Source organism: Fringilla coelebs (assembly GCF_963513975.1).
Source record: "Fringilla coelebs genome assembly, chromosome: 13".
NCBI classification, from domain to species: Eukaryota; Metazoa; Chordata; class Aves; order Passeriformes; family Fringillidae; genus Fringilla; species Fringilla coelebs.
The window spans coordinates 10,196,394-10,223,225 of record NC_140039.1 but is presented as its reverse complement, the minus strand read 5'-3'; the positions used below and the strand labels follow the sequence as shown (position 1 = coordinate 10,223,225).

General features: G+C 38.8%; 1 protein-coding gene across 1 annotated transcript; it reads right to left on the bottom strand.

The window, feature by feature from the left end:
- Positions 1–18: 18 nt before the first annotated feature.
- On the bottom strand, positions 19–26,291 carry APPL1 (adaptor protein, phosphotyrosine interacting with PH domain and leucine zipper 1). The gene is made up of 22 exons (XM_084214802.1): positions 26,162–26,291; positions 21,894–21,992; positions 21,349–21,408; positions 20,567–20,638; positions 19,709–19,796; positions 18,086–18,127; positions 17,215–17,273; positions 16,629–16,775; positions 15,155–15,237; positions 14,894–15,052; positions 13,934–14,122; positions 13,403–13,445; positions 12,729–12,785; positions 12,106–12,197; positions 11,364–11,546; positions 8,898–8,947; positions 8,342–8,516; positions 8,203–8,239; positions 7,049–7,195; positions 6,784–6,834; positions 6,351–6,440; positions 19–6,160 (listed from the first exon to the last, which is right to left on the bottom strand). Exons 1-22 carry the CDS (start codon positions 26,213–26,215, stop codon positions 6,011–6,013), a joined length of 2,127 nt encoding a protein of 708 aa, XP_084070928.1. The 5' UTR covers positions 26,216–26,291; the 3' UTR covers positions 19–6,010.
- Positions 26,292–26,832: the final 541 nt, after the last annotated feature.

Genomic DNA, 26,832 nt, shown 5'->3' with positions numbered 1-26,832 from the left:
CTGTACTTTGAAGGGAATTTAATGTGGATAAGACTGTTGTGCTTTTTTCTTTTGGGATTTTCTCTCCTCTGTATCTTAAAGAATGCCAGCGCTCTCCCCTCACCCCCTGAAGAAAATGGTGAGACCCCCAAAATGTAAGTATTGGTGATCCCATTCTGAGGATCTCTTGGACTATAACCTATCTGCGAGTTATGACAATAGTATTTTAAATGCCTGGTGTGACAAGTTAAGGAAGTGAACAACTGCTGCAAGCCTTGTGTTATGGCTAAGTTGAAGGTTGTCATATCAGATACCACTACCCTCATTCCAAGACTAAACTCAGGGTTTAGTTAAAGGACAAAGATTCGACTAAAACCAGGAAGGGACATAGTTTTCTCTTGTACTTCTTCCCTTCTCTTGCCAAGAAATAGTTTTTATTTGTGAAGTCCTACAGTAAAGTTCTGAAGAGCAGCTTAAGTAATTCTTCACCAAATAAAGCAATCCCCCATTCTAGGCAATTAAGTAAGATTAAGCTTGAGAAACATCTGCTTATCACAGCAGGTCATGTGGCATACCAATGTTTCATCAAGATGGCACTGCTGAAAGCTGTGTTAGTTCTGCAGCTCCTTCTCAGGTACTGGTACATCTCATCCACCATCAACTTGGACTTTTCTCTCTAGAACTGGGCTCTCCTCACACAGTGCTGTCCGAAGTCATGCTTGCAATTTTTGGAGTTTCTCTCTATAGAGGTGGAGCTTAAACTTTTGGAGCCCTCTCATTTTAGGAAGTCTTACAGAAGTCTTACAAAGACCTACAGCATGTCTGTTCCTTCTAAAAAGACTGCAAATATCAGTTCCTATTTTAGAAAAAAAAGAAGTTCATCAACACATTTGGCATTAGTAGTATTTATTCCTTCATAATCAAGTAAGCATAGATGGTTTTTTTTTCTAGTTATACATGCATCTTTATCACAGAAGTTACAGAATTCAAAAGTCTGCTTTTCCCCAGAAAAATCTACAAACCTTATAAAATACAAATTCAACCATAATGTGGTTATGGCCCATGGTTTTTTACATGGTGTTTATCCCATAATAAACTAACTCAGCCTGTGAAGATATGGTCAATGCCCCTGGTAATGGTTGTGCTGGTAGAGCCTCAGCACTCAGCTTGTTCTGCAGAGCCCTCACAGCCCCACCATGGGCCCTGCCCAGCCAGCTGCCACAGCTCCTGCTCAACTTCAGTCTCTGATTGTTGCAAAAATAGATTAAGAGCATTCCCAAGTATAACAATTTCCTCTGAGGTTATCTGGCTATTACTAGAAAAATTAAGAGAACTGAGCTACACTTGACTACCTGCATGTCACAACTTATTTTAATGGAAGGGAACACATCCTGTCACCAGTAATGGTACTTCCTCAAAGTCAGTATGATGAAGAATGCAGGAGGCTTTTGCATCAGTACAAGTCTCACCCAGAAAGTTACTATAGTTAAGCTTTTATTTAAAATATAAAATGCTGACTGGAGCCCTGGTACAATAGGGTTACTATCCATGTTTGCAAGATTAAGACACAACAATCAGAGTTGACATAAATATGCCATTGGTTGTTCTTAATACAGCTATTCAGGGAAAATGTGCAAGTCAGTCTCAAACACTGCAAAAATCACTTACACTTCACCAGAACAGGACCAATCCAGAACACCATCATAAGAATTTGACCACTCCACTCTATTATAAAAATGACCAGAAAGGTTGTACAAAATCCTCGGCTTGCAATAGAAACTTCATTAGGAATACAAGTGCATTCACAATGATACACTGACTTACTCTTGTTATGACAACTTAGATACCACTGTGGCAGGGAAAAAAATGCCAACTTAGTGCTTAATTAAAACAAGAAGCCTTGGGGACTAATTACCTTGCAAGAATTTTTGTAATATAGAGCAAGAGAAATAATATAAAGTATCACCTTTTGCTGTTACACAAGACAATATCTCTACTAAATTCACTAAGCAGTGGCAGTTTTCTTTCTCTAGGTGAACTATTTCCTTAATAATAAAAGACTATATTGTAGCATAGTTTTCCCCACTGGCTTGTACCAAATGCTGTGCAACTAGTTAATCAGTATTTACCTTAAGCATAGACAGAATTTACCTTTAATAGTCAAATTTATTTCTTTATATCCATGTACATCAATTACAGGTTCATAAATAGCATCAGCTGTTTCACAATTTTCAGCTCTGGGTTTACAGCCCTTTAGAAGGGGAATGTTTCTTAACTCTGAAATATTACTTTACTGTTAGACAGTAGATTGTCTTGATACAATTTCAAACTCAAACAGATTAAGGAAACAAGACTATGACATGCAGCTGACTTTTCACTACCTGATCATATCCAGTTAGATATGTTTCAGTAGTACATGACTTTGTCCTTGTCCTCTGGTTTGGACTTGGCCAAATCCAGCAGTGAGCACAGAGGAGTGCCAGCTATCATCTGTATGCAACAGAATGCATACCCATAAGCACACCTGATAGATTCATGCCATTACATACATGAAGAATGTATGTAGCTTAAACAGCTTGACAGCAAGACTGGCTTGGTCTGCAGTGTGTAGATCTACATGGTGTAACAAGCTTCATATCCTCTTACTGAAGGGATAAAAGTTTGGTAGTAATTATGAGGCTGCAATTAGCAACATAACAAGTTAGTCCTGAACAATACTGCCAATTCAGTACCTACATGAAGTCACTTCAAAATCATGGACTTGAAAGAATATTTTCAGGAGTGACTGAAGTAATAGCAGATGCACATGAAGCTAACTACAGCTTCAGCCAAAGGTGCTTGAAAGATCAGTTTGTGAATAAAAGGCAGTAGGAAATAATAAACAGGAGAGTTTCTCCTGTAACTTAGTAAAGGAAACCATCTAGCAGTTTAGTTACAATAATAAAATACTCTGGTGGTGAAATTCTACCACAGCAGTTCCCAGCAGACCATGAGGTGTTCCTACTAAATTATATACTCTCATGGAAAATACCAAGCATCATTCTGATTTGTTTTCAACAAAGTTGTTTTCTAATGAAGTAGTTCTAAACCCTGTAGAAAAAAGGTCATGTATGAAACCTCAGCAGCTGTTTTTGCCTTGAGAAATTCTAATTACAACCTGTGTGATCCTCCCTAGGCAAAGCTCAGTAATTCTCACCCCCCTGCTAACTCAAATACCATTCCTGTCTGACTTCCCCAGCTCTGCTGACATGCCCTTTGCTCTTGCAGCTTTCATCATTACCCCAGATGCTTTTATACTTTCTTGCTCATTTTACACCAGTGAAACTCCCCTAAATGAGTGAACAACCAACCCCTACATTTCATTAATGCACATCAATCTTGTAGTGGTTAAGATGAGAATCATCCAACATAAGTGAAACGCATTTCACTCCTACTGTTTTAGAAAGCTACATTTAATGGCATATATGGAAAGCTTGAAAAGTAAATGGAGTAATTCCAATATTACTATTATATATTGCTAAATCCAAAAAACCCCATTTGACAGTAAATTTACCTGCCATTCTTCCTCATCATTGCAGATTTCTATCTATATGAGTAATGGTAGTTCTTGCAAAAAATACAGTAATTCCATTTTCTGACATTTCTTCAGTAAGGCTAATGCAAAACAGGCTGCACATCAGAAATGCTTTTCATGAGAGTGCTTGTCTATTATTTGTCCTCCCTCTGGAGCCTGGGCTACTGCAGCTAACACAATTAGTCCTTCTCTGACAAGCTGAGGACTGGATTCTAGACACTAGAGATCACTGATTTCATAGGCTCCCTGTGCTGTTTCCAAACTGCTTCATCCTCAGTAAGTACTTGAGAAAAATACAAGACACAGCAACCTTGAGCTACCCTGTGATATTATTTGATAGAAAACAAATATCAGTAAATAAAACCAAACATACACAAACTGGAATCATTTGCAGAGACAAACTGCCTTGCCACTCTCTGTAAGACTTGATTTAAGCACAAAAAGGGAAAAAATTGGATTTGGTGCCTCTCTGTACATTGTTGTTGTCAAGAATAAAAATAGTCTCTTAAAAATAGGAGCTGAGAATGGAAGCCTAGATATGAAATAAAAATGCCACTGTCTTTTACAAGAAGCCTCAGGCTGGTGTGGTCCATGTGGCACTGTGCCAGCTAATTCCAGCCACAGGGCAATACTAGGTGGGCAACAGCAAAAGCAGATATTTCTACAAGTGACTGGCTACTCTGGGGATGAAAATCACACTGGAAGAGGATTGGTAACTAAGTCAGGAAGAGAACCTGGCAGCTCTCTGTTCCTCAGCCTCCTCCCCTCCTTTTTCAAGGCAGAGCCCTTTGGTGGCTGCTCAAGTCTCTGTAGAGTAAAACCTCTGATCAGAGCTTCTGCAGCTCCAGCTGCCTCTGCTCCTGCCCAGGCACTGCTGCCCTTCTCCCCTGTCACAGGAGCTGAGGGCACCAACTCCTGCACAAAGTCACATCTCCAGCACCAAGGGCAGGAGGAGGCTTTGGCCAATGCAGGGCACTCCCAGGAGTTAAAGAGCCCTCTGTGCACCTACAGCCATCCAGCAGACACGACCTGAGATTCCTCACTTACTTTATCAGCACTGAACAGCTCCAGCTAGGAAGGGCTGGGCCACCACCAGCTGCTGAGGAGATACTCTGAAAATTGCTTCCATTCCTGAACACCAGAAATGCCCTGCAATGAACTGTAAATCACTCATAACTGTTATATTATAACTTGGAATATAAGTATATTCTCTTCTCTCTACATAGCCTGTTATTTTCATGCCACTATTAGAGAGCTATCTTCTGTTCCTCTGGATTTTAATATTTATAGTAATTAGTGCAAAAATAAATATTTCTCTTCAAACAAGATTTCTCTTCTGGTTCAAAAGGTGAATGCACATCTAATACTATACAAAATAAATATTACACAGGGTATGGAATATGGAGTGCAGATTACAAGCTGTAAACAGACATCACTTTGAAAAATGCTTTCCAGAACTGACTCTAGGATGTAGGATTGGTTATCATCTCTTGCTTCAGAACTGGTAAATTCTGTTCGCAAAAGAGCCTCAACTTATTTCCAGTAGATGTAGTATTAGCAGCAAGGCATTTACATATGCAGAAGATTTTCATATGATGGAATTCAAGATGTTCCTGCAACTCTAAGCATGTTTTATAAAAATGAACTCAAAGGTTTACAGCTTTTTATTCCAAGTACTGGGGAAAAACCAAGAACATGGCACTTGTGCTACAAGGCTATATACATGACTCTTATAATTTGATGAGGAATGCTTTTCCTCATGCAATGAAGTTCAACTGCATCTCATCAGCTCTTATCTAGGTCTGACAGTATCTTTTTCTCCTGTTGAAGTAAGTTTTTTTTGGCATTGTATTCACCAAAAAAAAAACCAAAACAAAACCAAGAAATCAAGACAGTATCGGACTGTGCAAAATGAAACAAAAAAGATTCTTCTGTTTAGAACTATTGCACATCTCACTGATGTTGAAGGGGATCCTTCTTTCTAAATCTAAGAACAGGTATGTGCAACCAACTGGGTAAAGCTTAGCACTGTCTTATTTAGACATCCACTTTTGTTTCCAGCAAGGTGGTCTCCCTACTGCAGTGTAAAGAACAAATTTCAGTGTTACTGCTGAAGGCCAATGGGTTTTCAGTTTGCTTCCAAAGCAGTCAATTGCACAGAGGTAAGTGGGGAGAACACCCACATTTTTTCCCATACTGCAGAGAAGCCTTGAGAAAACATATGTTTGTAATAAACATGGCAGCATCACCTGCTTCATCTGGCATACAAGAGAATTATACTGACAGGAAATAGGAATCACTTAAGTGAAAAAGAAAAATCAAGGTATAATAGGGTCTATATATTGTGAAGTCTTTTCTATAACATGACAGACCCTCCACCTACAATTCACCTCTTGTAGAACTTGTGCCATTTCACCAGATTTATTAATGATTCCGATTTTAATGAAGCAGGCAACCTTAGGCTTCAGATTCTCTCTTCTTCTTTCCATCTTCTCCTAAATCACTGTCTTCTGACTGGCTGCTGCTAAGGACTACAAACTGTCCTTCTGTGCTGCTCTGGTTGGATCTGCTGGAAGCTGCTATCAACCGGCTCTGCTCCTCCAAGTCCTAAATTGAGAAGAGGGTTGGGAAATCAGAAAAAAAATATTATCCTTAAAGCCACCTGCAATGGACACAGGATACCATTATTACAATTTCTAAATGATCTATCAATACTATCAGTGGACAGCTTTGGACAAAACTGCAAAGGAAAGTAAGTAGAAAAAACGTAATATTAAGAAATAGTGAGGAAAGTTACCTTCTCAATTTGCTTTTGTTTATTCAGTTCTTTTTGCTGTTTCTCTTTGACTCTGTCTATTTCCTTCTGCTTTTCTGAGGCTTTTCGATCCTAAAGAACAGAAATGTAAATAAAGTCAGTAACAACAGCCTGAGATGTTTGGGACACTACTGATTGATATGAGCTTGCTCAAGACAGTGACTTCACTGTTTTCAATATTCTGCTTTTAAAGGACTGGAATGGTTGTTAAAAGTAGCAAAATGAATCCTATATTGAATATTGTTCTATTGGTCAGTCTTTTCATTTGAATTTAAATTCCAGGAGAAAAGTCCCTTAAAATATACAACAGTATTGCTGCGTCTAGAGGCATCTTGCAGAATACAATATATTACACATATTTAAATATACCCTCCTCCTTCCATTTCCCAACATTTTGCCCCAAGAAGATTCTTACCAGTTCTGCATGTAAAGCTATCTGTTTGGCCAATCCAACAGAGTCACAAATCTAAACATAAAACAAATGGAAATAATTAAACATGCATTTAAATTTAAGCCAGCATCCCAAATGAAATACAACAGCACATTAAAGCATTTGCAGGCACTTAAAATTATAGGTTTCACTTTTTCAGTACCTAAAAAATGCCTTAGACAGCTTGAATGGATCTAGCATCTTGGAATCCATATTAATAACTGATACAAGTCACAACCATCACCAATACCTTTTCCCCTTCATTATTTGATTCAAATATATAGCAGATGGAAGTCTGGCGGCTCTCCACTCTCCCTCCTGAGGTTCTAAGCACAAATCCAAACAGGCGCTTATTCTCCTGGTGTGTGGCATACAGCACTACATTGGGCAAAGGGAACTGCCAAAAGGATCAGATAGGGAGAGATTAAAACTGATTCCAGAGATTTGCCACACGAGGTTTCAATACACTGCACATTAATTAATGCACAACCACAGCACAAGAAGTTACCCGACCAAATGTAATTATGAAACACAAATAGATTAGACAGCAAGGACTAAATTATTCCAAAGACAAACAAATGTCCAAAAACACACTCCATGTAAGAAAAAGGGACTACATTTGCAGTGTGAGTCACTCATTTTCCTAAAAGTGGATACACTCCTGTTTTATTTGGTTTTGATCATTCATTATAGTTACATTTGTGACTAGGCTTTCAATATTTTAGTTTCATGTAAAGGCACTGCTTCTCAAAAACCTTTACTGCAATTAACTCAGTTCTCCTAATTATATAAGCAAGAAAAAAAAACCCAACCCATACCCTAATTAGTTTGTTACAAAAAAAAGCTGTTTTGCATTCTTATTCCTAAAAGAGATTGGACTTCAAATTATCTTTTTAAGACTCATCAAATAATAAACTTAAAAATTCTGAGAGTCCCTACCACAGCTGCTATGAACTGAAAGGATGAGTTTTCCTGGAATTAGATGTGTGCATATAGTAAAGGGGACATACCCTCAGCTGATGTACCTCACTTGTAAAAGGGGAGAGCTTTAGAGCATTTTTGAACTTAATGTCAAAACATTAAAAACAAAACCCCAAAACAAAACAGAGAAACCAAAAAGCAAGCAAACCCTCTTGGACTTCAGGACTAAGGTGACTCCATCATTAATCTTCTCTCTTTACCCTCTCAGATCACAAGGAGAAGGGAGTCTCAAAAGCCAATCTGACCTATTGAAATCACTCCCTAAAACTGATTAGCAAGTGTTTCTAAATGTCTGCATTGGTCTCCTAATAGCACTGGAAATTTGGCTGGAAATCTCATGTTATCAGTGATTTTTGCTACAATATTTTTAAAGTAAAAGAATTACATTGCTGGGTATTTATCTTAAAATGGAAAGTTACTTACTCGTAGTCTTGTAACTTGTGTCTGTGGATCAATTAACCTAAAAATTTGTTTTTAAAGACAAACCAGAAAGTAAATTTTACCAAAGTGAAGAAGATCATTCTGTAAATAAACATCAGTAGAAGTCAGGAAGCAAACTTACTTCAAACAGTCACAAGTGACCAACAAGTGTGACTCTGTCATCCTGAAGACGTTGTGGATGGCGCGAGCTGCGAGGATTTGACGCATTGTTTCATAAACAATGTCTGGGCTTTCATCAGACCTCACTTCCATAGAGCCAAGAAATCTTACAATAAATAACTGATGAAGAATTGAATCTAAGAAAAAAGAAAAGTATTGAAAAAAACAAACCCCATTTTGGGTTTCCAAAATGGAAACCAAAGGTGGACTGCAGTCAGGAAAACTCCAAGCTCCTCCTAACTTGGAAAGAGATTGCTCCTACTTAGCAATCAGAGGTGCAGTTACTACACAGCACATCACACATCTTTGCATTTGGTTACTGAATACAAAAGATGCAATGAATCATTTTTAGAGCAGATTTTCAGACAGTAGTTTAACTTGACTTATCAAATACCTTGCAATGTAATTAAGCACTTTAAAACTAGTGTTAAATTAGAAGAGAGAAGCTAGAGATGAAAATAGAACTAGAACTGTCAAAACTTATTTTTATTTTGCATTGAAGTGAAATTTTGTTTTACCTTCTGTTTCAGGTTTTGAGCCTCCAGATTCACCAAAAGGATTTGTGCGTCTATCAAAAAATGAAAACATTAACAGGAGTCAGATCACAGGAACCATTCATGGACAGTGCAGGAGTCTCATGCTGTGTCAAATACCAACATGTAGTGAGTTCACAAACTTATCATCTGGAGGAGTAATGTATCATGAGCCAAGAGGAGAAGCAATTCTATCAGGAGTGAGACATAACATGCTGTATTTGAGGGCCAACATTATGGGGAAAATACCCAATATTATTGTCCTATTGCTGCCATAGAAAGTTTTGCTCACTTTTTTTTTTTTTTTAAATTTGAATTAAGCCCAAACCAAAATCTTGGTAATGTTTGAAAAGGCATAGTTTTAGGGGAGGAAATTTCACAGATAGCTTCAGGAAGCACAGCCAAAAACCAGGCCCTTTCACTACTCCTTAAGAGCACCCACTTCTCATCACTGTCAAGGTGTTGAATTACTTACTCAAGAGAAGCCCCTGGGTTTGTTTCAAATGCAGCTTTCTCAAAACATCACTGGGGTTTTACTCCTAGAGAGTCAAGAGAAATGTGGCTACTTCTGGCTCTCAGAGACAGAATTACTACCAGTTACAGAGAAAAGTGAAAATACTCTAGGCTTCCAAATCTGCATTTCTCAAAAACAGTAAAGGAATAAGCACAGGAAATGGGAACATTTTATTTAAAATTTGTAGAGGAAATTACCCATTCTCTTTGGCTGATTGGTAGCTGAAAAGCTATTGGCAAGGGTTCAATATAGTTCAAATTAGGTTTTTTATGGGATTAATGAAAGTGTCACCTCAATAGTTAGTGTTCTAAAAATAAATTTCAGAACTATGAGAAAAAAAGTTGTTCACTTACACATACTGACTGTCAGTTTATTTTTTCAATTATCAGAAATGTTATAACTAAGAGATGTCTGGTTTAAAGTATTAAATTTTTCTAGATTGAAGCCAAGATGGCATTGTTACAATGTTTAGATAACATGAACTCAATCAAGAACCATCTCGTTAAAGGCTGACCTGTGTAATTATAATAAAAGCAATTTTTTTCTACCAGCATCTTCTATTGCTCAGACTTTTCTTGTCATTTAATATCAAACTGGAAGAGTAGATGCAAAATCTCACAGGTTCTCTCAAAAGGCAAAAATAAAATTTAAATATATGTCATCAGTATCAGAAACCAAGGAAAGTACTTTTTTTTTTTTATATCAAACATGTTACCTATCTGTACAAACACTGCAGTTCTTTATTGAAGGCCCTGGTTAATTGAAAATACCGAGCTGAACTCTATCATTTCTGCTATGTAAAATATTATTTTCTAGACGAGAATTATAACTGATGACATCACAGAGTATTCTGAGTTGGAAGGGACCCCAAGGATCATTGAGTCCAACTCTGCAGTGAATGGCCCATACAGGGACTGAGTCCACAGCCCTGGTGTTACTGGCACCCTGCTCTGACCAACTGAGCTAGACCAGGCTACCACAGGAGCTCAGCTAAGTTTTAAACTTCCCACTTCCTGCAATGCAGTTCAAGTCTATTTTATATCAGTGTATTCTGAAGGATCTAGTTGGCCACCTGCTTATCCTGCTATACCAACAATAAAAAGAAAACTGTGGAAAAAAGGAAAAAATAGTTGTTTATATATAATTTCAACTCTTACATCTGTGAGATGAAATTCAAAATTCAAATATTTTCCTAGAGGCAGGGGGATATAACACATTTTTGTGATAAGAATCACATAAATTAGTTTTTATCTCTTTGGCTGTTTTTGTTGTTGAGAGCAGCTGGATCTGCAAATACATTTTGTTCATATCTGAATTCTGTAGATATAGCTCTAGAAATGCAGTGATGATTTACAAATCTTTGGTTTTTAGTACATCTCCCACTCAAATATAATAACAAGTAGGAGAAAATGCTTTTATGTTTTGGATGAACTCTTAAGATGATTTTAACTTGTCTGTATGTGAAGTTACTCTAGAAGCCTAGACCATTTTCACTCACCTTTCAGCTTAAGAGGAGTGTCATCATATGCCATCATCACCTGGAGGCAGGGCTACCAAATTTCTCTTGAGTTTCCAAGAGGAAATAACCCAAGCTGCTGGGTGAGCAAGCAATAGGAAAGGAAAATACTTTGTGAAACCAAAAGTTTAAAATAAATCAATAAATAAAAGCATTGGCTGTTAAAGCAAGAAAAGCTGCTGCAAAAATAGAAAACTACACCTTGACTCTAGTGATGTAATTAAGCCTTTTTTTACAATTCCATCTAACAGTTTAACAAATTGTTTTGCTTCATTGGCCACTGCAAAATTTGTGACATCAGTCAGGAAAAAGGCAATGTGTGTGCTGGAGCTGCATCTTAAATGTGGTTTTCTTGTTTGTTGGTTTTTGAATTAGCAACATTAACTTTAGGGATTTTTTTCCTTCTCTCTACATTTCCTACCTGCCCGATTGCCCTGATGACTTTGCTTGGCCAGGCAGATCTTCACTGACTGGAGATATTATGTCAAACTGGATGGGAGTGTCAGGGGCAACAAGGGAATCCAAGGAAAGTGATGAGAGAGCTGCTGAGTCAGACCCCAGGGACCCTGTGCTGCTGGTACGAGCTGCAGGAGGACGAGATTGCCTACAGCAAAACCAAAAAGGCAAAGTTAGGGTATGTGAGTTCAGGCTGGTTGATAATAAATTAAACCATAGGGGACACCAATACAATATTGAGAACTTGGATGTAAAACAAAACAAAAACTAAAAACCTGAAGATCAGAGTATAGCAAACAAATCTATGTACCTAGTCAAATTTAAGTTAAAGTTACTACTTCCATTAATAATTGCATCAGATTGATTTAACATCAATATATAATCACATATTAAGCATAATAAAATCTGAGGTCTGCTTCCAGGAATTGGACACATGAAGAAAAACCTCATCATGAAATCACACAATAAAACAGATATGATGAAACCAACCAAAGTGTCCACCACTGGCATTGGGATTATTTGTGACAATGGATGCTCAACAGTGAAAGGTGTGTTCAGGAAATTTTCCTCTGACCTATCAAAGATTTAGTTCTGATCACAAAAATATTTGTAGGTTTGTTTTTTTTTTTTTTTTTTCTCCCTGGAACTTTATCCAGGATTTTCTTTGTACATGTACCCCTCAAATGCCCTGTGATTGCTTCACTCACACAGCTGGCCTCAGGCTCTCATGCCTCTGCTGAAAGGAAGGAGAAGGAGTGACAGCCTCCAGGGCTGACTGGTTCACACGGGCAGCAATCTCCTGCAGCAGAGATGGGAAACAATTACTGAAAACATTTTTCTCAAAATAAACTTTCAGATTTTATTTATATGCAACTAGGAGAAGTTATAAACTCAACCCTTCATGAGAATCTTGCATCCTTAAATTTTTGCCAACAGAACTCCAGCACTTTCTTCCAACTTTTCTTCAAACACATTATCTGATGTTAACTTTCTCAATTTAAATGAACACATTGGCCTTAAAATACTGACAATGTCAATAAAAGGCAGCAATAGAGAAAAGCTCCAATGATAATTCTGGCTAAATAAACAAATGTAGCCAGGAAAACAAAATGAAAAATCTTATTTGAGAAATGCAGCCCTCAACTGTGAACTAAAACCCATGAAGACACACTTCATATATAGATACATGCTCTGTTATAAAACAGGTTTTATTGGGCCAATTCCCCTAATTTAGTAAGCAAAAATTGTTATGTAAGTTTTTATCAATATGAATTTCTATCAATAGAAATGTTAACATATTACTCATAACTATAAATTTTAGTAGAGTTACCTCAGGGTTTTCACTTAGATATATCTGCTTAGATATGTTGTTTATGGTGCATATCCACTGAAAAAGAAGAAGAAAAAAGAAAACAAATTAATTAGTCATGTTTTCTAAACAAACTTGATTGAATACCTGAGTTGCTAGTTTCAGCACTTTTTCTACTTTCTTTGTAAATTCAGGGAGACAAATATTCTGCACACCCAGCTTGTCATTAAATTCACTGCCACCTGCATACTGCACCCCACACTTTAAGATTTTACTCACAAGTTATTTTAGTCATATTAAAACTAAAGCTTAACTCATAACTCTAAGGAATTAAAAAAAAATCTCATCAGGATTCTCTGTTCTTTATTCTGTGCTGTAGATGACATGGTTTCCTCACAACATTATAAAAATTCAATTTTGCTTTTGTGGAATTTGCTCATTTCTTGCTTCTGCAAGCTAGAATTTGCTTTCTTTCTCTGCTCTGAAAACCATTTGCTCCTGTTTCTGGCTTTTCAACTTTTATCTGAAGGATGAAACTAACAGGAACACTAAGATAAACAAGGTCTTACTAACAAAGATAATTTATTCATAAGTAGAAACAAAAAAAATATGCAGAATCCAGCCATGGTTAGGAATGTATTCTTTCTGTGCAGCAGAAAATCACTGGGCTCCATGCACACCTCCTATAAGCTTACCTCTTCATAATCTTTTTTACTTTCTGCCTGTAAGATTGAAGACCTGAAAGAGGAGAATGGAAAACAGTTTTTTTAATTTAAAATGCCTCACAAATACAGTCAGCCAAGTAATTACATTTTCATATTTACACACTGAACAACAAGTTATGAAAGGCTGAAGATTCTTTGTACTGAAAGGGGTCAACATTTAATTAGGATGGGGAGGAACCTGTGCTTTCCTTTCAACGGGAAACAGAAAAGGAACACAATTCTAATTGTGTCCATATAATACTTAAGTATTCACAAAATGCAATAATATGTGATTGTCAACTAATTACCATAATCTTATTCTGAAACACTCACTACTCAGCTACATTATAGAGTTTATAAACAAAAATCCAGTTAACACAGTTAAAAGGATATCCCAGATTTTGCTTCTAAATATCCACAGAATAGATCAAGTTAACATCTGGCCAAAGGCAGACCATCTTTCTTTTCCTAATTAGTGAGTCCAGTGTTTCTTACAAGAAGCAGCAGTGTAAGACCACTCACTTTTTGCCATCAAAAGATGTTATCTGAAAGCAGTACCGTCTGTCCTCACAGTCCACAGCCATCACAGAGCAATTGTCTATGTCCATGACAAGTCCCCCAGCCACATCTCCTCTTGCCTGGCTCATTAGATTTCCACCTTGAGTGAAGTAAAACTGTCTCTCCCAAATGGAAGACACCAGCCCTGTCTTACTAAAAGATAAAAAGGTAAGTCCTCAGTTAGCCTCCCTTTTTGCTCACTCTACAATATTATTTGCTGTAATTGTGTTCTAATACAGAAATTAATGCCTCAATCAGTAAGTATTTTGCTTTAGCTGTTGTTGTAAAAGTAATCAACTTTTTTTTTTTTAATTCCTTGGAGCTTATTATATAAATTACAGTAAAAAAATTTAAATGTTACAATTTATTTTTAGTAGCTCTGGAAAAGCAGCTGTGGGACTTCCTTAGAGGCACAGCTCCCTCCTGTGGACAATGAGCCACTGCTGCATGGAATCCAGAAGCTCCTTCCAAGGGTATTTTGGTTAACAGAGTGTTTTGCCTTGCTTAGATCAAAATTACAATGTTTTATTAGTCATTTGAATCCCAAAGCTTTAACAGACACTTCCAGAATAATCCTGATAAATGGAATCTTGTTACTTCCCAGTTAGGATGAAGAGACGAAGAGAAATTACACCCTCAAACACCTTTTTTTTTTTTTTAAACTGGGAAAATTCAGGCAAAATTAGACTAAAATCAGGATAATTATGCTTTGCACCTGAATAGCGTTATGTCAGAGTACCAATGAATTTAATACTAACTAGGTGAAGAAGTCCAAAGAAAGAAACAGAATAGCTCTTATGCGACTTACTCAACTAAATGTATAAAATCAGCATAGCTAACATCTAAAAAAAATTTCCAGCTTCTTTAGCTTTCCTTTCCCAAAATTAAATACTCTGGAATTTTAAAATAACAAGTTACTCTTACTTTCTTGCATTGAGATAACCAGCTTTCCTTGTTAGATTCCTATGGGCAGGAAATTTGGTAGGATCAGGATCAGGCAAATACAGTGGATCACTGGCTACTTCCAAGTCCTCTATAGTTTGTTGCATGTTTTCTACTTCACAATCCATTTCCCTGCGAACACTAAGATAAAAAATGTGTTATTAACAAAGATAATTTATTACTAAGTAGAAACAGAAAAAAATAATCTTCATAAAAGTTCAAAATTCAACAAAGCCAACTTACTTCTGTACACTTGTGCCAATATTGGTCAAAAATTCTTCCAGTTGCTCAGTAAGATTTTCTGAACCCATTTTAAAAAAGCTTATCTTTAAAGAAAAAAAGGAGGAAAAGGGAGAATTTAGTCATTAATAAAACTACACTAACAATTAACAGATGAAGTCATAGGAGGTTAAAGTTACTCAGAGAAATCTGTTTTCATTCCTCATTTCCACCAAAGCCTCTTGCTAAAAGCAGCAGAATGTGTGTATAGTTGAAAGCTGCTGCTGGCACTGCAGTGACATTTGTGTCACAAGGACATGACCAGAGCTGCCTGCAGGAAATACAGAAACACACAGGAAACACTCCCAGGGTCTCTCTGTCCTTTTTCAATGCCACCATTCTGCTAACTGGTGTTATGGGGGGGGGGGTTATTTGGGGCACATAGGAGAGAACCTGTGAGGATCTGTCCAGGGCCATCCACAGGAAACTAACAATATGTATTTTTATGTATTTTAAGCACAGGGTACTCCACAGCAGGCCAGAAAATCTGCCACAGCTACACTGAGGCTAGAACAGGAAGTCCTGGGACATGGCCCTGCCCCTCTGTTTCTTAGATTCAGCAAAAAGCTCCACCTAAGCAACAGACTGCACTTACTTTACTGCACAAAACATGCAGAACTTGGCTCTTAAATGCAAGCTGCAAAGTTGCAAAAGAAAGCAAGAGTTCTTGCCTTTGGAAAGCTTTCAGTGTGCAGAAGTTGATTTCTACTCAGGTCACTGTAGCAGTGCCAGATGCTGGAAAGCTTGACTTGCAAAAAACCCCAAAGCTCATGTATAATGACATACTTCCAAAAATACATATTAATTCTGTCCAAATAACTTTATTATGGTTGTACTTTCTGTTGCACCCATCCTCAAGTAAACCCATCATGAACTTATTAATATTAAGCAAAACCAAAGCAGAAAGTATTTTAGCATTCTGGTTCTTCCACAGCCTTGATTGAAAACAGTAGTTTTGTGGCTTTTGATGAGTATCTCATTTCAGAAGAGCTGCCATAGGAATGAGTTTAACTGTCTCCATGGTTCACTTCTATGTGCACTTGCATGAAAGCTCTAATCAGCTCTTCCATTTAGTGGAACCAAGTGCCCAGCAGTGAAAAATCCAGGCATTACATCAAATCCAGCCATCTGGGTTTTGGGGGAAAACCAAAATTTGGTTTTTTGGGAGAAAACCATTCTATTTGTCATTACCCAGACTTTGCTAAAAGACCCTCTGATGGCAGTGAGGGCATCTCATGAAGAGATCCCTGCAGTGAGTGGGCAATGAGCAGTGCTAACTACAGCACCATCAGGGCAGCAGCTGTGCAGCCCAGAGACGTGGATGGCTGGGTCTTTTCTCCATCTCCTTCCTTGGACTGCAGAAGAGGGCTTCCAATGGATTTCAGTGCATTAACCTTCATGAGGTACTTGTATTTCTTCTTTCAGAATCTGAAATTACCTGAGCTTGCATGTATCCTAGCAAGGGTTCTAACAGAGAAATCTTCTTTTTGTACTGGAGAGTATTTAATGCACAGAAATAATGCATCATAGTCTGATGCTGTTTTTTCCTTGAAGTATATACATCTTCTGTAACTTCAGCCTTGATCTGAAGAGACACGGACAAGGGGAGGAAAAAAACGGAATGTTTGAAATTGGCATTGATCACATGCCTTCTGGACAGCTTTATAGCCAGCATGGAAAAACCCACAGTCATGTTCTACCCTCTGTCACCAGCTGCTGCATATTTTACTATTCTTCTTCTCTAATTTAAACATGTGTGAAAAACAAATACAAACATCTGGAAAGTGTGATTATTTCTTCACAAAAACAAACTGAATATGACATCACAATATTATTCCTAAAGCACTGTCAGTGTTACAGACAGGCATATACTGGAGAAACTTGCTTTTCTGTCTAGACTGCTAAAAGCTATCAAATGTCACACAGAATCTGCCATCACTGTGTTCCATCATAAATATATATAAGATGAAAATGATTTCTTATCCTCTTTAAAAATCTCTATATTAAGATTTTGTTTTACAAACCTTTTCATTTTCCTTTCTCTTTGACAACCGACTGTATCTGGTAATGGCAGCATCATGGTCTAAGCATCAAGAGAGAATTTATGATCATTTTCACAAATTAATGACTTATGAAACAGAGCAGAAAACCTTTTATATCACAGTGTTACACAGACAGCTGAATGCAAAGTTCTGTCATATTAACACCTTTAGGAACAGTTCTTGTCTGTTTATAATCACTTTACAACAACAAATACTTGGGCTGAAGAAAAACTCTAACCAGATGCAAATGTTGCTAAATTGTTACAAAGTTCCCTAAACATCCACTATTTTTCAAAGAAGAGCAATCCATTAAGTAGAGGAACTTTACATTATGAAAACCTGTTTACATTATGAAAACCTGTTTAATTGCTTCTAAAGCAATTAAACAATTTTCACAGAGAGAAGTAGAATCTTATTTCAATCATAAGTTCTCAACATGGATATATTAGAGGCAGCTAAAAAAATAACTTCTGAAAATAGGGAAGAGAAATATGAAATTAATTTTAGGAAGTTAATTTTTTTTTAATTGATCTGGTCCTGTCTTGAAGAAGCAAGCTAGCACCTTACTCTTTTTGTGATTTTGGTGGCATAATCCTACATTATTTAATAATCATACATAAACTCTAGGTTTTGTATAAAAACCCTTTCAATTTGCCTTAATGCTTCAGTACATAGAGCAGAGATTTACAGGTGAACCAGGGAAAGTTGAGTGCCTGAGTATCACTCAGAAAAATTACACCTTAATTAGTTACTTTAAGCCTACAGGCTTAACTCCACTAGTTAAGGACAAATAATAATCTACAATAATGCTGTTGTCTTGTAATGTTGATAAGAGTAAGTACTTTACACTTACCATTGCTTGCAATTTGGAAAACTTCTTTTAGAGTTAATATCTCTAAAAAAAACATATCACAATTTAAATAAGTTGTTTTTAGTGTAACATTCATGTATTACAGTCTCTCATGTAATGTTTCACTACTGAGCAATTGAAGGTAACACCTTGTACCATACTGAGCTACCAGCACAGGCACTACATGGCCAGGCAGATTTGCTCCTGCCTGGGGCCTGAGGATCATTTCTGTGCTTACCAAAAAAAAAAAAAAACCCACAAAAAAACCCAACCTGTACTATAATACTATAAGGAGGAATTCCTTTTCAGAAATCTTTGAAAGTCATCACCAATTTAAATGTGTCACCTGTACTTCCAGTCTGGGTTCTGGTTTGAGCTGGGGAAATGCAAGAATGGGAGATGGGCAGTATCAAAGCCCAAAACTCCTCCTAGCTAAAATCAGCTGAGTTCCAGCTGGTTATTGCCTCACTGTGCCAGGAACTGGAACCAGTACAATACCTTACACCTGCTCTTGGCTGTGGTTTGTGCCATATTACAATACAAACCAGCAGAGAGCAATAATCAACTTTATGATAAAGCAAATACAAAAAAAACTTTCCAGGAAGTGGCCATGAAGCCCATAAACAAGTGTAGGGTCATTACAAACTACACCAGCTGGTGGCTAAACCTTGCAGTGGGAAAATGTAATTGGCAATCATTGCCTCAGGGATGCCTCTTCAGTCAGTACTGACAGGAGATTTTTCAGGTCCTGAGAAGCAATATCAGCCTTGGAATAGTCATGATCCCTTGCTCAAAAAAAAAATCCAAACCAAACCATAGTCTTTTCAATCCATAATTTTGCTGTGAACTATTGCCAAAGAAGTATTTTCCAAGATTCATGAAGAGTTAGAAGACTTATGAAAGACTTGTAATTTTTATTTCAATTTAGACTTTAGATATTCATGTCTTAGGTATACCCACTCTAGAAATTCACAATAGGAATATTTAAGTTACTTGGGGTTTAACTCTTATAATTTCTACTTGGAAGTCCATTTGCCACAGCAGTCTGTTCACTCCAGAATCTTGAGTAAAATCTACCATCATCACACATATTAGATGTTATTTTACCAAGGCACAAGATACAATTATTACAAAAAATAAAGAAGCTGGAAGCACCTCATGTCTGCACATAAGAAGTCACCTGTACTACCAGCAGAGTTGAATAATCACATTACTAAATCTCAGTACAGTAAGTACTCCAACTTTGGCACTTGGCCTTTTCAGCTTAGTCCAGCAGTTATACAGATGTCATGATCTGATACACAAATCTTTCATGAAAATGCAAATTATCTGAAAATTATTCTTTCCTAGTGTTTTTGAGTAGCTGCTAATTGTTCATCTTGAATAGAAGTGCTTCTCTAATATAAGTACTATTTTTGTTGCAACAATAATAATGTTAAGTTCAACTGTAATACTCTCATGGATAGAAATAACTTACTTTGCTTTTTAAATGGGGAGATGCATACTTTTGAGAGCTGAAAAATAAGTGGTGTATTCTATTTAGTGAAACAAGAGCTATGAAGATTAAATGCTATGTTTTTATTTTTGCTGCTGTTGAAAAAAACAGTATTTGGTCAAGTCCTCTACCTTTTAGATCCCTTTCTTTAAACTGGGTAATAGGAAACATCATTGCATCTGCAAGCTGAGTTGAAAGTACTGCATGGCAAGAGCTGAGCTGAAAAAGACAAAAGAAGAAAATCTTAGGAAAGCAGTGCTGAGACCAAATCAAATCACAATAGGTAAGACATCAATGTCACTCAAAGACGACATGTGCAACTCAAACACATTTTTGCATGTTACTTTTTTTGCAGCTACTTTTTTCTAGGTTCCAGATCTTATAATGAGTTTTTTACAGAAAACCTTTAGAGTTTAGTTTTTGTCTGAACTTCTCCAAGCTACTGGATCGTGTTCAAAAATGGTCTCATCCATCCTGACTAGTCTGTTTATTTCCCTCCAGCTAAGTCACAGCCCATCTTTCACAGCTCACAGAGGTAGAGCAAAATGTGATCCTCCTCCTAAAATGCTGTTTAAGTGAGGAGAGGGATCACAACAAAAATCCTGATTCAGCTCTTCATGGTGCTCAGTTGTGCGTCCTATGAGTCAGTATCCAAGAGAGACTGCAGGAGGGTCCTCTGTCAGTCAGGTACCTGAAATCAGGCAACACAGACACCCTCATGTACATAGCTGCTAACTGCCACTGTGTAATGGCTCTGGCTCTATCTCTAGTAGTTAAATTATGTTTTTTCCAGCAATGTATCCTCATTTTGCTGAATTCATTCTTTATCTTAAGGTTATGTAACTTTAAATAGATGCTGCAATATACAATTAATTGTTACCTTGTTGACAAATGAATGCCATTTCTGTACCTCCTGGCTTAAAAAAGGAGTAACTAGGCAGTTAAAGTCTGTACCTGACAGCATTAGCAAAGCACATACAAGGACTTACCTCATCAATCACTTTTGCAAATTGCTGCAGAGTGGAAGTCATGACTTCATCATCTCCTCCGAGTGGAAAACGCTGAGAAGGCAAAAAGAGTTTTGTTGTTTGTAGTGTTTTGTGCCATTCACAAAGCTGGATTAATCATCTCTATGAGTATATCAGTATATCAGTTAAGATATACTGAAGCAGTTCACCTTATTAGGTGGAAAAGGAGGATAGGGAACAGCAGCCTCTTAAAAGAAGCAAACTTATGTTTTTAACATTTTTAACCTCAGTAAAGGGGACCAGCAAAGGGAGCAGCAAAGCTACAAACAAAGAACCCCTCACAGTAGAGGTTACGAGGGAAGGAAGTTACGGATCCCACAGTCTGGGCTTTCAGAGATGGAATTGTGCTCACAGAGCAAATTATGGTTGTAATTTGGAGATGGCAATGCAATGTCTTCTTATTGGGACTATTGATATTTAAGCACTTAAGGGTTAACAGGTTTATAAAGTAAAACCAAAACTGAATTACCCTAAGCAATTTTCAAAAAAACTAATGCAAAAGTAAAATATTTCAAAAGTTATTAATATTCTTCATGGTAAGAGGAACTTCATTCTGGTTTAGTTGGAAGAACTAAAATAAAGGCAGTAATTATTTCGGCAACAATTTAAACCAGCAACCACAGCAGTTCCTTTTATCTGGACCAAACCTAAATTCATGCTCTGGGAGATAAAATACTACAGAAATACACAGTATTTTGAGCACAATATCTGACCCTATACAGACAACATGATTTATGCAGTACCTGTTTCTCATATTCCTTCAGAAGCTTTGAAGTCAGATGAGTTGCTGCACTTAATTCATTCTGATTTAAAAAAAAGGGAAACATGAAAACCAATAAAAAGTCAAACAGGTAAAATATATCTAAATTAAAATTACAGACATAAACTCAAATTTTTAGAAAAAAACGTACAAAATAGATTCTGGCATAAAAGTGGAGTTATTTCTAGATGAGTGAAACATGAATATATTGTGGGTAAAAAATAACCTCCTACTTGATACATACTATTATACACACCAAGATCATTTTAGTGTGTGCAAAATACATTAGAGTTACTTAGAGAACATAGAATATAATTTCACTTGTCATAAGAAATTTGGTTGCAAAAAGAATCACAAGAATTTAGTCTTAGCACTCCCTAAGATACAGAAAAGGCATCATTAATTCTTACTTTTTTCACTTCTACATTTAAAGCACATGGAAGTTAAAGAAAAGCATATGGAAGTTAAAGAAACATGAAGTGTGGTTCCAAAGCTTTATAATGCATTCAAGAATTTCATTAACACTACCTGAGCATCATATATTCTGTGCATGGCTTGAAACAACTGATTGATGTAATTGGATATTGCAGCAGCATCTTCTTCAAATACTCCCAGCAAAGAGCGGGTCTGTAACAAACAGCCAAAACACAACCATGACAAGTTAGAAGAGAAGAATTTAAATTATACCTGTTGCATGCCAAAGAATCTCACAGATACCCAAGATCAGCCTTCCTCCTGTGAGCCTCTCTCCAGGTTAATACATTTGCAGAAAAGAAGGGGCCAATGGAGATGGACAACTGTTAAATGGTGAAGCCCTGGGCAGCTACTGGGCTCCCTAAGGAGAAGGGTAAAGATTACTGGCATTAAACAGCTTGCCAGGTACACACATTTCCTCTGCAGTGAGATCCAAATAAAGGCTGTGACTGTCTCATGCTGTCCAACCTGAACACAGACAGTTGCTGGCTGGGCTTGAACCTATAATTTACCTGTGAAATACCCATCAATTCTGTGATCAAAAGGTTGAGGAACTACACCAAACCAAAACAAACAATACAACCTGCACCTGACTGTCCTCAACATACATATTTCTCACCAATGAAAGGGAATGAAAAGATCTGTCCTTACCCAGCTTGTCAGTCTGTCAGTTCCTTAACTGGTGTCACCCACAAGCCTGATGACTCCTGTGTCCAACTGCACTGCCTGCATCACTGATGGTGCTTAACAACCTCCACCTCAAAAAACAACCTCTTTTATCACTGGCCACCTATTAAGACTAAAGCTGATCTCCATCTGTAAGCCCAACTCCCCAGCCAGTTTTTCCACTCAGGTCACAGTCCATACCTCTCCCTTTTGGCCAGAAGAATGTTGCCAGACCGTGTCTGAGTCCTTGCATAAGCCAGGGTGACTGACATCCCCTGCTCTCCCTCCTGCCCAAGGGACTGACTCCAAAAGAAGGCAATCAGGTTGCTCAGGTGTAATTTGCCTGTAAGCTTAAATGAGATGCTGACTGCACGTTCTTGCATCCTTTTTGCACTTGGAAGCAAGGTTATTTCTCCTCACCATGAGGATCTTGAATGGCTTCCTTCCACCAAAAATCTAAAAGGGGGAAAAGCAGAGGATGTACCAGTAACTCTGCACAGGCCACACTGGCTTTTCTTAAAACATTGCTTGGGATGCTTGGCTAGAAGAGGGAGCAGCACTTGCAAGAGCCACAAAGGAAATACTTTGGCAATGTTGTAGCAAAGGGACTGTGCTTTTTTTCTAGGTTTACACTAAAATTAATGTCCAGGATTAATTAATTAAATTAAAAGAATCATAAGCACATAATTGGTTTTTTCCCCAAACTATGATTGTTAACCACTTGAAATTGCAAATTCTACTTTTTAGTCTTCCCTAGGCTGTCTTGAAATTACTGAAGTCTTTAGTCCATCTTCCCTTGAAGCATGAAGGTCTTTCTCAGCTATTTCTGATTTTTTGCTTTTAATGATAATCAAAGATGTATCAAACCCATATAAAGTATATTATTTAATAATTCCTTTTGACATAAGATTCTTTTATCAAAGTTGCATTAGATGCCTGGCTGTATCACAACTAATTTCATGCTATATATATAATGATAGAAGATATTTAAATACTAAAGAATATAATCAGCACAATAAATAGCTTTAATGCTGGTTCTAGTTTATAAAACAAGTGGAAAGAGGTGAGGGAGAACTCAGATCTTTGCCAGGTGTGGCAACATGTGTCATCCTAACAGCCTTGACTCTCCCATTAAGGTAGACATAGACGGAAGAACACAGAAGAAAAAATTACATGGTACTATAATCATTGAATGATATACTCATGAACTTTAAACCTGAACATAAATAAACCTGAGCTTGTAATTTTAAAGGAGTATTATGTAAGGTTTCTGAATTATACTAACTCTTTAAAACTGAACATGGAAAAAAGATTCTTTTTATGTTTTACTTTAAAAATGTCCGTTATTGATGTTTAACCATCAAAACAACATCATACAATATTGGTGGAAAGAAATTAACCTGAATCTGTAAACAAATTATGGTAGACTTCTGCTTAGTAGAAAATTAGAGCAATTGTTTACTAATGTTTCTAGTAAAACTCGGCATATCTTGCATTTTCTTTAGGATTCTTTCAATCCCTGTTTGTGAGCAAGCAAACAGGAAAGGACAAGGGAGAAGCTGCACAAAGAAACCCCTCATTAGAAGCGAGTGTTTGAAGCCTTCTCTGCCATCAGATGGAGGCCACTGCAGGTGACAGGAGACAGAGCCTGTGCTACCAGTCTCTTGGCTTTTTTGTTGTGCAATGCTCTGAGAACGCAAATCAGTGTGAGCAGAAACTCTCTCTAAACACACACTGAGTGTGTGTGTGTAATATATGTCCTAGGTTCATAAATTGCTCTGTTTTACATAGCAAAAGACTATGTAAACTTGCCTTTGGTTTAGGCCTGACAAGCACAGTGGTTAGATTTTGATCCTGTGACAACAGGAAACGAACATTGACATTTCTGAGAAGCCTTTCCTCCCTCAGACACAGAGTAAGTTTGATATGACATTTATATCCCTGCAGTCAGTGTCTGAAACACAAACTGCAGGCCTTGGTGCAGCACTAAACAACCAGCCAGGCTGATGGGCTGTGCAATATTCAGCATGAATGGACCCAAGTCATGGCAACTCCTCCAGAGAGAGGCTTTGCTTTCTGCAAGCAACATTTGCTGCCATTTCCACTGCACTGATTTCAAAGTAACAGAAATTAACTAATGTAACAAATGGACTAACCTAACAGAACACTGAGTCCTTACTAGAGGACCTGGCTCCCAGAATTCATCAAAAATATTAAATTGACTGAAAAATGTAAATTTTCTACCTACAAAAGACAATATTGACAAATATTTTCTACCTACATAAAACAATACTGACAAATCCAATTACTTAAGCATCTCAAACACATTAGGATGAATCAGTCTTTGCTTGTCTGTATCACAACTAACTTCCCATGGAAGATTCTAGAATTACAATTACATTCCAATTAGCAGCATTTTTTCACGTGCTTCCCAAATGTCCTCAGATGGTCCTAAATTCATGTTACATTTGACATTTTCTATAAACAAAAATAGTTCTGACTTCCTTATACTAAGAAAAGACCTTCAAGAGATAATTTTTTAAAATCAGTGTTATTACTAGACTTTCAGATTTTTTTCTCTTCATGAGATGACAGCAGGTTTGGCCCCTGGACCAGAACCCACATTAGAGGTGAGATCTCATCTCACATTCAGCATTTGACCTATTTGGGGCGCTGTCCTAAGGAAATCAATTATTCCTTTTTTGCATGGCCTTCTCTTGCCTTTTTTAAGTCGTCCTTCCACCTGATATAGAATTATTAAAGTAACTGTCATTTTAGGGCTAAATTTCCCTTTTTAACAAGTGAAAGTTTCTCTTCCTATGACCAAGAAATTAAAACTACCAATGCACATGCTATTGCAATATAGGACAAACTGCTCACTATGTAAACCATGCACCAGAACAAGGATCTTAATTCAAAAGGCTGCCATAAAAGAAAATACATTGCAAACTTTCTCCGACATCTAAGAAAACAGTACAAGGACTCGCTACTGTCAGCAAGAGAAACCAGAGCCACTGAATAAAGCATTTCCTACTTTAGGAAGAAACTCTAGTGCACTACAGAGCATCGCTGACACAGATCAGGCAGCAGCGATGCAAGAGAAGAACCGGAGCACGGAGAGGCCTCCGGGCACCATGTGCTTCCCAGCCGCCCTCCGCACGACCACGGCCGCGGTAACCTCACCTAGCACCCGCTGCTCCTACGGCTCTGTTAAACCTTAACGCGCCTTAGCGAAAAACAAAGGGGGAAAATCGTATTGAGACGGCAACACGGGTTTTGCGGTCAGGACGTGTCCAAAACCGAGCCTGAGTGCGAAGGCGGGGGATCAGAGAGCCGGTACCGGCCCTGCCGGAGGTGCCGCACAGCCGAGCCCGGAGCCCCGGCCCCGCTCCCGACCCGCGGCAGTCCCGGGAGCGGCGGCGGCGCCGCGGAGCTCCGAGCGGGCATTCGCAGGGCACGGCCGGGGCGGAGAGCCCGAGCCGAGACCGTCGGAGCCCCGGGGGGCCGTGCGGGCAGCGTCCCCGCCGCGCTGCTGGGGCGTCACCCTTCCTCCCGCCACCGCCGCGGCTCTCCCGGGACCGGGAACGCCAGAGAAGCAGCGCTGGGCCCGCCAGCAGGAGCTGGGCCCGATGCGGCCTCCGCTGGGCCTGTCTCACCTGCGGGCTGTCCTCCAGCGTCTCCTCGATGGGCAATTTGTCGATGCCGGGCATGGCGGCCACCGCGCTGAGCCCCCGCGGCTCCGCTGCCCCCGCGCCGGCCCGGCCGGACCCGACCCGCACCGACCCCCGCCCGCCGCGCGCCGGACGTCCCGCCCCCCGCGCGCCCGGCTTCCCCATTGGCGCGCCCGGCTTCCCCGTTGGCGCGCCCAGCTTCCCCATTGGCCCGCCCTACCCTCCCACCCGGCTGCCCATTGGCTGGCGGGCCTGCCCGTTCGCGGGTAGGCGCGGGGGCTGAGGCGCTCGCGCGCGGCCCCTCAGGGCCGAGGCTCCGGCGGAGTCCCGGGAGCGGCTCCGTGTGGGGAGTGCGGCGGGGACAGCCGGGCCCTGGTGAGGGGACTGCCCGGCAATGCGAGTTATGGCTGTCAAGCGAAGTGACCTCCCTGCCCTGTCTGACCGTGCTCTACGGGTTGTTGTGACCTCAGAGACAATTACCTTGAGGGCCGCTCAGTTACCGCAAGGGAGCGCTGTTGGGTCCCTGCCGTTCTGGAGCATCTTTGGCATTCTTTTCTGGGGCATCCTTTTTGCCAAGTCTCTTATCCCTGCCGTGCGGATGGGCCCCAGGTGGAGGCCAGTCACTTCTACTGTGCTTGCAGTGAGACGACAAGAGG